General features: G+C 31.9%; 2 protein-coding genes across 2 annotated transcripts; both read left to right on the top strand.

Annotated features, from left to right (window-relative positions):
* The first annotated feature begins 1,905 nt into the window (after positions 1-1,905).
* LOC129872606 (berberine bridge enzyme-like 15) lies at positions 1,906-3,528 on the top strand. Its single transcript, XM_055947549.1, has one exon. It carries the CDS (start codon positions 1,909-1,911, stop codon positions 3,526-3,528), a length of 1,620 nt encoding a protein of 539 aa, XP_055803524.1. The 5' UTR covers positions 1,906-1,908.
* A 5,618-nt stretch (positions 3,529-9,146) lies between these two features.
* Positions 9,147-11,014, top strand: LOC129873709 (berberine bridge enzyme-like 15). The gene has a single exon (XM_055948847.1). The coding sequence runs from the start codon at positions 9,160-9,162 to the stop codon at positions 10,816-10,818; it is 1,659 nt and encodes a 552-aa protein (XP_055804822.1). The 5' UTR covers positions 9,147-9,159; the 3' UTR covers positions 10,819-11,014.
* The last annotated feature ends 2,247 nt before the right edge of the window (positions 11,015-13,261 follow it).

Raw genomic sequence — 13,261 nt, 5'->3', positions numbered from 1 at the left:
CAAAAAAGAGAGTTCTTATAAGTTGAAGGGAGGTGTTCTTTTTTGTGGAGCTTTAAACTCAACTCTTGTCCAGATTTTGTTGAGTTACATTTTGTGATAAGGCTGTTGTATCCTGGAGGGGACAAGTCAAGAGGACTACTGCTAGATTGATGAAAAAATTTGATGCAGTGGGCTTGACTCTCCTTAAAGAGAGCGAGATATCCGCGCCTCAGCCTAGAAGTGAATTTATTTTTTTCATTTTATTTTTCAATTGTAATTTGTAATCTTGTAAAATCAACAACACAAAGTCATGTTAATTGGACTTTATTCCCCCGTCCCCTCCCCCCACCCACACACACAGAGCTGATAGCTATATGATAGATGGACTAATGAGTATTTTATACTTGGCGTTGGCAAATCGAAACTCAAAAGCCAATGATTTCTTCCAGAGCTCTCGTCCTTTTTTCTTTCTTGGTGACTTTAATTCATATTTTCGAGTCGAAAGTGAGAGCTGCTTACCATAGTGAAAGTGGAAATTAATAAGAGTTTCTGATTCTACTATTCTATTTACATTTGAATAAAATTTTAAACAGATTTCACATAAAGCATAGAAATTTCAAAATAACCAATTGAATTGACCTATTCGTTATGCAATTTATCAATATTCTATAGATATATAAAAAGTTATAATGTATAACAGGTGCAGAAGAATATCAAATCTTTAGGATTTTTTTAAAAAAATATCATAATGTTCATAAATTTAATTTAATAAGTGCATTCCTTGTGTTGATTTATGTGTAAATATTTTTTCTTTATTTACTAAAACCTAAAAAATAAGTTATAGAATATTGTTGTATCGAACACAAAAAAAAAATTAGCATAATATCTTTTACTTATTTATCGAACAAAATTTTTTTAAAAAAAATCACTTATTTTTTCAAAAGACATTTTTCATGAAAAATATTTCCGTTCCCGCATTTAACACAAAACCCTAAATCAACATCATAGTAATCTTAAAAGATGGAAGCTATATTTGTGTTTACAAAGTTGCATTCATTGGGCATGTTGGCTCTATCAGATTAAGCACTTCAAGAACATTTTGTTGCAATGTGTAATTAAGTTGCCTTCTTTCACCATTAATGCTTCAGTCACATCATTACAGCAAAGTCATTACTTTGTATGAGGAAACTAGTCCAACTTAGAAGAAATTCAATTCTCTATTTCAATTTATATAACGGTGAGCATAGTTTGGCCAACTCAAAATCCAAATCAGAATTTAATTTTCTTTTGTTTTATATTCAGCCCTACTCATATTATATGTTCAACGCTAACAAGTTCAATTTCCAAAAGTCAAATAGATTTGTAATCCAACAAATTCATTCATAATAATATTAAGTCAATATGAAATCACATATCCTAGGGACATTATAACCTCAATTCTCGTTAACAATAAAAAATTATAAGTTTGCAAACTATTAAGTGAATTTTAGAGAAAACAATCAAGGGAAAACATTCAATTCAAAGAGAAAAAGAGTAAAATGATGGTTCTTAGTCAAAACAGCAATAATATATCGGTGAAATTCCACAAGTGAGGTGTGCAGATGGTAGAATATATGCAAATTTTACCATTACCGCGGAGAATGGTTCTTAGTCAAGAAAGCATAAATTTTCCTTCACTCTAAAATTTCCGTCTCCTAAAGCTCCAATTACTTTGCCACAAGCCCATAATCAAAGAACCAAATGTGAATCTCATTCATTAATCATCTTTTCCTAATAAGTAATTGCACATTTAAACACTAGTCAAATCTGGAAAAAAAATTATAACTGACATGTGCAATATGTCCAAATCTTAGCTTCATCAATATATAAACACCATAAACTCCTTACACTTTCTTCATCAATCCAAAAACAAATTAAAGATTATCAGATATGGCTTCTTCAAACTTCATTATGGTTTCATTTTTCATCATAGTCCTATTGTGGAGTTCTTGTTATGTTCTTTCTCATTCAATTCCTACAAAGTTCTACCATTGTATTTGCAAGAACTCTGATTTCTCTGACCCTTTCCCCACAGCTTTCTTCACCCCACAAGATGCTTCTTTTATCCCAATCTTGAGTTCAACAGCTCAAAATCTTAGGTGTTTGATGACATCAGTTCCTAAACCTGAGCTGATTTTCATTCCAAAGACAGAATACCAAGTCCAAGCAGCTGTCATTTGTGCAAAAATGCTCAATATACAGCTCAGAGTTAGGAGTGGAGGCCATGACTATGAGGGGCTCTCCTACATTTCTGTAATAGGGTCGTCTCCTTTTGTCATCGTTGATCTCTCTAAGCTTCGAGGGATCAACGTGAACATAAAGGAGAATTCAGCTTGGGCTCAGGCTGGTGCTACTGTTGGTGAGGTCTATTATAAGATCTCAAAGAAAAGCAAGACTCTTGGATTCCCAGCTGGACTCTGTACTAGCTTGGGAATTGGTGGTCATATCACTGGTGGTGCTTATGGTTCCATGATGAGGAAATTCGGGCTTGGAGTTGATAATGTGATCGATGCTCGTATAGTCAATGCCAATGGCACCATACTCGATAGGAAATCGATGGGGGAAGACTTGTTTTGGGCTATTCGCGGAGGTGGAGGAGCTAGTTTCGGGATCATACTTTCTTGGAAGATGAAATTAGTCACCGTTCCATCGACTGTCACTGTGTTCACGGTCCCGAAAATATTGGAAGACGGAGCAACAAGGATTTTTTACAAGTGGCAACAAGTTGCTGACAAGATTGACGATCGTCTCTTCATGAGGGTAATCATAAGTGTTGTGGACAAAAAAGAGTTAGAGGGGGAAAGAACTGTTCAAACAGCTTATAACTCATTGTTTCTTGAAAATGCTGACAGACTTTTACACATAATGAATGAGAGTTTTCCTGAATTGGGATTGACACAAAAAGACTGTACAGAAATGAGTTGGATTGAATCAATTCTGTACATTGCAGGATACCCAACAAACACCCCACCAGAAGTACTCCTCCAGGGGAAATCACAATTCAAGAGTTACTTCAAAGCCAAATCAGACTTTGTAAAAAAGCCAATACCAAAAACTGGACTTGAAGGGGTATGGAAAAGGGTGTTAAAAGAAGACTCAGCATTGATGATATGGAATCCCTATGGAGGAATGATGGGTAAAATATTAGAATCAGAAACCCCTTTCCCACATAGAAAAGCAGTCATTTTCATGATTCAGTACTTAACTGTCTGGAATCAACCTGATCAAGAATTGGCCACGAAGCACGTCGATTGGATCAGGAAGCTCTACAAGTACATGACTAAATATGCATCTATGTTCCCAAGAGAAGCCTATGTGAATTACAGAGATCTTGATTTAGGAATGAACAAGAATGTGAATAGTAATTCCAGCTTTTTACAAGCCAGTATGTGGGGAAACAAGTATTTCAAGAACAATTTTAACAGGTTGGTGCAAATAAAGACTAAGGTGGATCCAGAAAATTTCTTCAAACATGAACAAAGCATTCCAGTACTTCCTCTTAACCAATAAAGGGATGATGCTAAGTTTATATTTGATCAATAGTAATAGTATCCTTTACATAATGTATGGTTTAATCAAGATCATAAAATATAAGTAATTTCATCTAGTGTCTAAGGGACTGTTGTAATATTGAGCATCAAATTTCTTTTTGTTATTTATATTGGTAATGAATAAATAATTAAATTAAAAACTAATATGTATATTTGAGAAATGACTTCTGTTAGTGACATTTTGTATATTATTTATTTGCATCTATCCATAGTGTGTAGATGTATGCTGCACGTTGACTATAGGATGCATTTGGTGTGTCATTATGGTGCATTACTCCTTTGTGCATTTGTTACTTAGGTTACAATTTCTTCAGTTTGTGTCCGTGTTGCATTTGCACGTTGGGCATTAGTTACCCCTACATTATTTCACTCTTTAATTTATTCCTCCATTATACCTTGTAACCTATGTAACTCTTGCCTATTTATCTTTTCTATTTACTTTATCATTATTTTTTTATTTAGTGCTAGGAAGATTTCTTCACCTATAAATAGAGATGATCTTCTTTTATTTTGGACACATAAAAAAATATAGAGTGCATAAAAGTTAGTCAAAAAGAGAGTTTTTATTAGTTGAAGGGAGGTCAGTGGCGGAGTCAAAAATTTTGTTAAGGGTGTTCAAACTTTAAACAGTGAATTTTTTTTTAAGCTGAATGGGTGTACAAAATATATTTTTTATTACAGATGAGTGGGTGCACCCAAATTTAAAATTAAATTACATATCATTAACTAAATTATATGAAAATTTATAATTATAAAACTATCAATGGTATAAATCAAAACTAACAAAGAAAAGTCAACAAAAACAGTTTTAGCTACTACTCCCTTATTCATCTTGTCTGTTTGACTTGGCATACCCTTAGAAAACAATAAATAGGAGGATAATTTTACTATATCACTCTTATTAATTATAAGTTGTTTATTAAGAAATGAATATTATTTAATAATAGGGATAAAATAAACATAATATAATAAATTATCTCTTAATTTTTTAAACTAAACAAATAAAAGTGAATAACTATTTTTATATATTGAACAAGTAAAGTTAGACAAAAGAAGTTATTGAATTATATAAATAAAACAAAAAAAATCTCCATCAGTAATTTTTTTAAAAAAAATTGAAATGTGTACCATTTTTAACGTGGATTTTATTATGATGATGGGACAAACTTTCATAGTATTAGTAAAAAAAAAACGTATTTAATGGGCTTGAATAATGGGTGAGAGGGCTAATTATAAGATAGGTAGCTATTTCTATTTATTTCCCTTCTGTTTTCTTTACAACTTAAAAAGATTATTACAAAATTGCTACATCAAGATTCCATGGACACTTAAATGAACACCCTTACCGCTAGACTACCAATCTCAATTGTGTTTAAGGGTGTGCATTTTGTATTAATATAATTAAATAACAGGAAAAAAAAAACTTATGCACACGATTTAATTTTTCGATGAAGGGTGGTCACCTGACCACCCTAATAAGGCTGTAGCTCCGCCCCTGAGGGAGGTGTTCTTTTTCATGGGGCTTTAGACTCAATTCTTGTACAGAATTTGTTGAGTCACATTTTGTGATAAGGCTGTTGTATCCTGAACGGGACAAGTCAAGAGGACTACTGCTGAATCGATTTTGAATCTCCTTAACAAAAATAAAATATCCGTACCTCAGCCTAAAGATATTTTATTTTCTTCATTTTATTTTTCAATTATAATTTTGTAATATTGTAATTTCACGATATTAAACTTCAAAGTAACAATTTTGATATGAATATAGGAAGTTAGTCATAATTAGGACAGATTCTGATGGAACTATTAAGACAGATTCTTATAGATTTAGGGGAGGCTTGGCCCACAAAGAATTTTATTTAGAGGCCGTTTGAATTAGCTTATAAGCTGCTTATAAGCTGTTTTTAGTTTTTTTTGAGTATTTAGCTGGTCAATTTAAAGTCATTTTGTGCTTAAAATAAGCCCTAATAAATAATTGAGTTTATTTGGATGAACTTATTTTAAGCAATTTATAAGATGAAAATAGTTTATAAGTTAAAAAAAAAAGTTGGCATGTACCTATTTTTTTTTTTAATTTAAACAGTTTTCAACTTATAAACTGCTTAAAAATAAGTCAATCCAAACAAACATGCTATTAGTCCTGTCCTGTTTAACATTTTTTTTAAAAATTGAGCTGCCTCACCCTGCCCCTCTAAGACTTGCCCTGACCCGTCAGACAATAAAAAAAAAAATCCTCCCTTTTTTTCCTGTTGTTATTTTGGTATATTTTCTTATTAAAAAGTTGCAACTAGATTCTTATTAGATTTTTTCATAATAAATTAAACTAAGATTAGAACATCAATTAGTACTCAGTGGTAAACAAATAAGTAACGAGCAATGAGAATTAAGAATAAGAACTAAAACATTCATCTGTGGTTCTTTTTCAATTATTGTTTTTTTAATTATGTTACTGTTACATTTTACATTTAATTATTGTTATTTGAAGAGTTAAAGTATTTTGCAGCTCATTTCTACACATTCTTGCAGGAAGCTAACATATGAAAATACAAACAACAGATTGGCTTCTAACGTTGTTAGGAAACTTGTCTATTTTATGTCATGGTTTGCTGTTAAAATATTTTGACCCATTAATTACCTGCCCTGCCCCATAAAAATTATTTCACAGATTGAGTTTCGCCCAATCCTACCCCCACCTTACCCTATTTAAGTACTCTCCTGTTTTTCTCCGTTAATGTTTTGTCTTGCCCCGTCCCGCCCTATTATCATTCCTGATAGTGAGGAAAGATTATAACTTTTATCGGATATCCTCAAAAGGATAAAGGCGGGAAATCCCTTGTTTGATTTCAATGGTGCTTTAGCAAATTGGTCTAGACACCCATATAAAACTTCAAAAAAAACAAAAGCAAAGATTGATTTTAAAAATTTAAATGAATTCACTTGAGTATCATAAACTCATAATCGAGGTTTACAAAGAAGTAAAAAAAAACCATCTGTCTTATTTTTACTCCTTTGCAGTAGCATGCTGCTATTCCTAAAATCAAAATGAAGTTTTGATCCACAACTATACACATACATCCTAGTTAAAAACTTTTAAATAGATGCCCATTTTTAATATTTTACTTAATGGTAAAAATTGAAATTATTAGGTCATCATAGTTTTAACAAATGTTATGTTGATCTCAAATGTGTTTTAGAGCATTACTTAAGTCTTTATGAATGATAGAGGTGTGTGTAAGACGGATCAGATATCATCAATATAAGCAAATTTGCATGAGAACATATACAAACTTAAATATATATATATATATCCACACACATATTTTTAAAGTTTGACCTTAAGTCATTAACTTGACAGTATTTTCCCGTGAGAAAGTTTAGTTAAACATTAGCAATTAATTGTAATTTTCTTTTCTAAAAATCATATATCGCTTCAAAATCTTCCCTATAATATAGAGAAAAGGTATAAACAAAAAGCAAACATCCCATTAGAATTCCTAGTTTTCATGACATCTATTTATAAAACAACAAATCTATTATGTATATAAATTTTACGTTTACATATAAAAATCAAACAAATTTATTTCGAAATTTTATAATCTTGAAAATGACTTAAATACAGAATGTATATGATTTTAAAACTTTTGTTTTAAAATACATTTATCTCAAAAGCATAGAAAATCTTTATATAGATAATGTCATTTATATCTTTGCAATTTTTTTCTCTGTCTCTTTACATATAGTTCGTTAATATATACTTTTTAAAGAAAGCATCAGAACACAGTCTGGTAATTAAAGACGATACAAACGTTCAAAAATGAAATAATAAAAGGAGAAATACATCCATAAATTATTCCATAGAATGAAGGGATACCGTAAAGGAAGAAATATTTTTTACGAGAAAAGTAAATAAGTAGTGAATCCAAAGTGTAGATGAATTTTGTAAATGACTTTCTTGTTTGTTTTCTGATGATGAATGATAAAATAATAATTGTAAGTTTGTAACATTGTGAGAGAAAACTGAGATTTTAGGAAAACAGATATATCAATCTTTTGAGTTTGTGAGAGTGATATTTTGGGAGACGCACAAAAAAATCATTCACTAATATTATGTATCAAAGAAACTTAGTAGCATTGATGCAGTTCACTTTTAAATCTAAAAATGATTTTTAAACTTATCCAAAGAATTATTAAAAAACTTAAAGCAATTATATAGTACATCTTGACCGCAAAATAAAGTAAACAACTTGATAGTTAAAAGAATATACTATTATATGAATTCTTTGTTATGGTTTCTAAAGGATGTTTATCATGTTTTTATCAAAATTTTCTTATATATAATTGGTTGTTTATTTTCTTTCTATATATAAATGATTGTTTTTTATTTTCTTAGAAGGAAAAAATAATAATATATAATACTTGAGGTTTTCTTTTGCCTCTAGAAAAGTGGATCACAAATTATTACAATATAAATTAAGCCTCATTAGTAATATGATTCGCCATATAATAAATTAAAAGATCTTTTTCCATCCCCCAAAATTAAATCAACATCACTGTATTTGAAAAGATGGAAGCTCTATTTGAGTTTACAAAGTTGCATGTTAAGTCTATCAGATTAAGCACTTTAAAAGCATTTTATTGCAATGTGTAATTAAGTGCTTTCTTTTACCATTATTGCATCAATCACATCATTGTCACTAATGGCATTACACCAAAGTCATTACTTTACTTTGTATTAGAAACACTAGTAGAACTTAGAAAGAAATTTAATATTGTGTTATTAATTATTATGATTTATCGTACTTTTTACGTTATTTTTGATAATACAAATTTTATTTTAAAAAATTTAAAGTTTTTGTAACCAAATTCACAAACAATTTAGAAATTAGAAATCTCAAAACTTTATTTGTGTTACATTAATTGAGACGGAGAGAATACTCCTTCCATACAAATTTATGTTGGGGTGGGCATGGTTTGAGCCAAATCAAAATCCAAACTGATACTCAAACTTTTTGGATTTTTAGATGACGAATTGGACTTTAAAATTTTATTTTCAAAAAAATTTACGCCTTATATTCAGCTATTCCGTCTTACTCATGTCATATATGTTCAATGCTAATAAGTCCAATTTCCAAAAGTTAAATAGATTAATACGTTATTATTTTATCTGGTATTAAGTCCAATGTAGAATCATGACAGAATGACCTAAATTTTCGTTAACAGTAGAAAACAAGAATCAAACTATTAGGTGAATTTTGGAGGAGACAATCAAGGGAAAGCATTCAATTCAAACTATTAGTCAAGAAAGCATAAAAAAAATTTCATTCTAAAATTTTCTTTCTTTTTCTGTCTCCTAAAGCTTCAATGCCTTTGTCACATACCCATAATCAAAGTTCCAAATGTCTCCAAACTGCTTTTTGAGGAATCATCCATTAATTATATTTTCCCAATATTAGTAATTGCACATTTAAACACTGACATGTGCATTATGTCACACAAAGTCAGCATCAAATCTTAGCTTCATCAATATATAAACACCATCAACCCCTTACACTTTCTTCATCAATCCAAAATAGACTTCTTTTTATTAGTTATGGCTTCTTCAAACTCTATTATGGTTTCATTTTTCATTATAGTCCTATTGTGGAGTTCTTGTTCTGTTCTTTCTAATACAACCCCTGAAAAGTTCTACCAATGTATTTGCAAGAATTCTGATTTCTCTGATTCTTTCCCCACAGCTTTCTTTATCCCAAATGATGGTACTTTTAACACAATCTTGAATTCAACAGCTCAAAATCTAAGGTGTTTGATGCCATCAGTTCCTAAACCTGAGCTGATTTTCACTCCAATGACAGAACCCCATGTCCAAGCAGCTGTCATTTGTGCAAAACAGCTTGATCTTCAGCTCAGAGTTAGGAGTGGAGGACATGACTATGAGGGGATTTCCTACATTTCTGAAATGGGGTCTCCTTTTGTTATCGTCGATCTCTTGAAGCTTCGAGGGATCGACGTTAACATAGAGGAGAATTCAGCTTGGGCTCAAGCTGGTGCCACTGTTGGTGAAGTCTATTATAGGATTTCAGAGAAAAGCAAGACTCTTGGGTTCCCAGCTGGACTCTGTACTAGCTTGGGAATTGGAGGTCACATCACTGGTGGAGCTTATGGTTCCATGATGAGGAAATTTGGGCTTGGAGTTGACAATGTGATCGATGCTCGTATAGTCAATGCCAATGGCACCATACTCGATAGACAATCGATGGGGGAAGACTTGTTTTGGGCTATTCGAGGAGGTGGAGGAGCTAGTTTCGGGATCATACTTTCTTGGAAGATGAAATTAGTCACTGTTCCATCGACTGTCACTGTGTTCACTGTCCCGAAAACATTGGAAGACGGCGCCACGAAGGTTTTGTACAAGTGGCAGCAAGTTGCTGACAAAATTGACGAGGGTCTTTTCATGAGAGTAGTCATAAATGTTGTGGACAAAAAAGAGGTAACGGGGGAAAGAACTATTCAAACAGCTTATAACTCAGTGTTTCTTGGAAATGCTGACAGACTTTTACAAATAATGAATGAGAGTTTCCCTGAATTGGGATTGACACAAAAAGACACTACAGAAATGAGTTGGATTGAATCAATTCTGTACATTGCAGGGTACCCAACAAACACCCCACCAGAAGTACTTCTCCAGGGGAAATCACAATTCAAGAATTACTTCAAAGCCAAATCAGACTTTGTAAAAAAGCCAATACCAGAAACAGGACTTGAAGGGCTATGGAAAAGGCTCTTAGAAGAGGACTCACCATTGATGATATGGAATCCCTATGGAGGAATGATGGCTAATATATCAGAATCAGACACCCCATTCCCACATAGAAAAGGGGTCATTTTCAAGATTCAGTATTTAACTCTCTGGAATCAACCTGATCAAGAATTAGCCACGAAGCACGTCGATTGGATCAGGAAGCTCTACAATTACATGACTTCTTATGCATCTATGTACCCAAGAGAAGCCTATGTGAATTACAGAGATCTTGATTTAGGAATGAACAAGAATGTGAATACTAATTCCAGCTTTTTACAAGCCAGTGTGTGGGGAAACAAGTATTTCAAGAACAATTTTAACAGGTTGGTGCAAATAAAGACTAAGGTGGATCCAGAAAATTTCTTCAAACATGAACAAAGCATCCCAGTACTTCCTCTTACTAGTACTAGTACTAATAAGAAGAGAAAAGGAAAGAGAATTAACCATTAAAGGGATGATGCTAAGTTTATATTTGGCTAGTAGTAATAATAGTATCCTTTACTTTATGCTGTTTAATGTGGTATAATGTATGGTTTAATCAAAGATCATATAATCTAAGTAATTTCATCTAGTGTTTAAGGGACAGTTGTAGTATTGAGCATCAAATTACTTTATGTTATTTAAATTGGTAATGAATCAATAAGTATATTAAAAACTAGCATGCATATTTGAGAAATGATTTCCAGCTTAATCTATTATTGGCTTATTACACTTCATAGTTCAAAGTAACAGTTTTGATATGAATAGAGGAACTTCAAGTCATTAGGACAGGTGATAGTGTGGAACTATTGAGGGGCAGTTTGGTACGCGGGATAAGTGGGATATCCCATGATTAAGTTTAAGATAAAATTTATACTGAGTTGGGAAACTTTATCTCAGGCTTAATCATAGGAGAAGTGAGCGAGTTCCCTGTCCCGTATCTCGGCCATCATATTTGCGAGGGCGGCTTCTTCCGTTTGGTCCAATTCCAGCTGGAGCGCCTTGTGTAGTCGGCTCGGATTCCACAGAAAATTGATTGGGAATGAAGAGGAGGAGCCCGTTCAACCCACTCAAGCTCTCGTCGCTCTGGACAAGAGAGCTAGTGGACATGTGGAGCTAGCAAGCGAAGCGTGTCATTAGTGATGGAAAGAAAACTATCATTACTTTGCCTCTTTGTTGGACTACTGACATGAACATAGTGGTCTCTGATCAAGACCAGGAACTGATCACCTTATTCCATTCAACTTGAGACTATTTTATCCCATTTCTATTCTACCCAATAGGATAAATTAGTACAATAATTATAATCTCTAGATAATTTAGTCCCCGTATCAAACAAACCTAGAAGATTCATACAAGTTCTTCTAGATACAAATTATACATAAAGTATTAAGTTAATCATAATCACAGTGTTGTTAATACATGTAAGAGATTTTGAATAATGGGCCTTGACCAAATAGTTAGTAAGTGGCAGTGTTTTATTGACTTTTGATGACCAATGCACCCACAATCCATATTAAGTCAATCAAACGTGCACAAATGTCCCATGACCTAGAATTTCTAATTGACTTTCAAGTTCTTATCCCATGTGCCTAAGAACCAATATCTGCCTAACTTTCAGCAGAAAATGTCAAGACAAATTATGTTGCATTTGAAGAATGAGTATTCAAAGAGTCACTACACTTTTGCAATTTGACGTACGTGTCAAGGATGATATTGTTGGTGCATAGTAACGGATTCATCCCAACTCAGTATTTTCGATAGAGCATAGTTATATATATATGAAAAAATAATGTATATATAAGCTTATAATTTTAAAAATATATTAGATTTAGTGCTAAACATCTTAGAGATCGAATTTATCAAATTTAAATTCTGAATATATCTCTATCCGTCCGAGTGTTATTTAACAAGTGAACCGCACAATGGATATTATATTCCCGTTTCAAGATAGATTTTAAAGGGAAGAGGCAAGGTGGAAGATGAAAGCTGTATACAACTAAGAACAAAGTACCTAAGAAAGTATTGGTTTTATAAAGCTATAAAATGAAGTTTAAGATATGCTCAGCATCAAACACGACTTTATAAACTATCACGGTAAATTTGAAATGGGGAAAAAGTTTAATTTAATTCCTAAATTATTTAAAATAGAATAATTTTACTTTTCCTTTTGTTTTTAACACAAAAATACTCTCACCGTTAATCGAGTAGGCTCCAATTACTTAATATCTCTGACACGTCGTTTTTATACTTCTTTCGTTCTCTTTTATATGCCATATTTTGCCTCTGGATAGTACGGACTTTGACCCACACATTTTAAGATGTATTTTTTCATCATATTAATATGAGAAAGATTGCAACCTATAGTACTTTTTGTATACTTTTCGAACATCTAAATTTAAAATTTAAAATTAATTTAATTCAATTTATCCTAAAAAATTAATAAAATTGAATCGCATAAAGCAAAATGTGACAAGTAAAAATAAACTGAAGGAGTATTTACAGACTGAGGTCCTATGTACAATCTAGAAACAGATTGTATCATTCGACATGCTATATATAAATTCACGACTACAAGACGTGCAATATGAACACGAACACGAGTTACATATATACAAGTACAGCACAACCTGAACATTTTGATTACTTACACTACAAATACAATAGAAATACCGATCACCCGTACTGGAATCATCAATATGTTGTTCTTCGACTTAACCCATTTAATTAATATGGGGCGCAACAATACTATAGTAGAAAAGTCATAGAAGAAATTAACACATAATTAAAAGAATAATTTATAATACAGGTTAAACTATACTGAGATAGTCATATGAACAAACTTTTAGGTTGTTATTAATATATATACAAGTTAAATCCTAATTAGATATTCCAACTAATTAGGTATTCCAAG

The sequence above is a fragment of the Solanum dulcamara genome, chromosome 11 (assembly GCF_947179165.1).
Source record: "Solanum dulcamara chromosome 11, daSolDulc1.2, whole genome shotgun sequence".
Classification (NCBI taxonomy): Eukaryota; Viridiplantae; Streptophyta; class Magnoliopsida; order Solanales; family Solanaceae; genus Solanum; species Solanum dulcamara.
This window is presented reverse-complemented; position numbering and strand designations above follow the sequence as displayed.

What these genes read in the sequence shown, in the direction of transcription:
- LOC129873709 (XM_055948847.1), top strand. Translation starts at nt 9,160, where the DNA reads ATGGCTTCTTCAAACTCTATTATGGTTTCATTTTTCATTATAGTCCTA.
- LOC129872606 (XM_055947549.1), top strand. Translation starts at nt 1,909, where the DNA reads ATGGCTTCTTCAAACTTCATTATGGTTTCATTTTTCATCATAGTCCTA.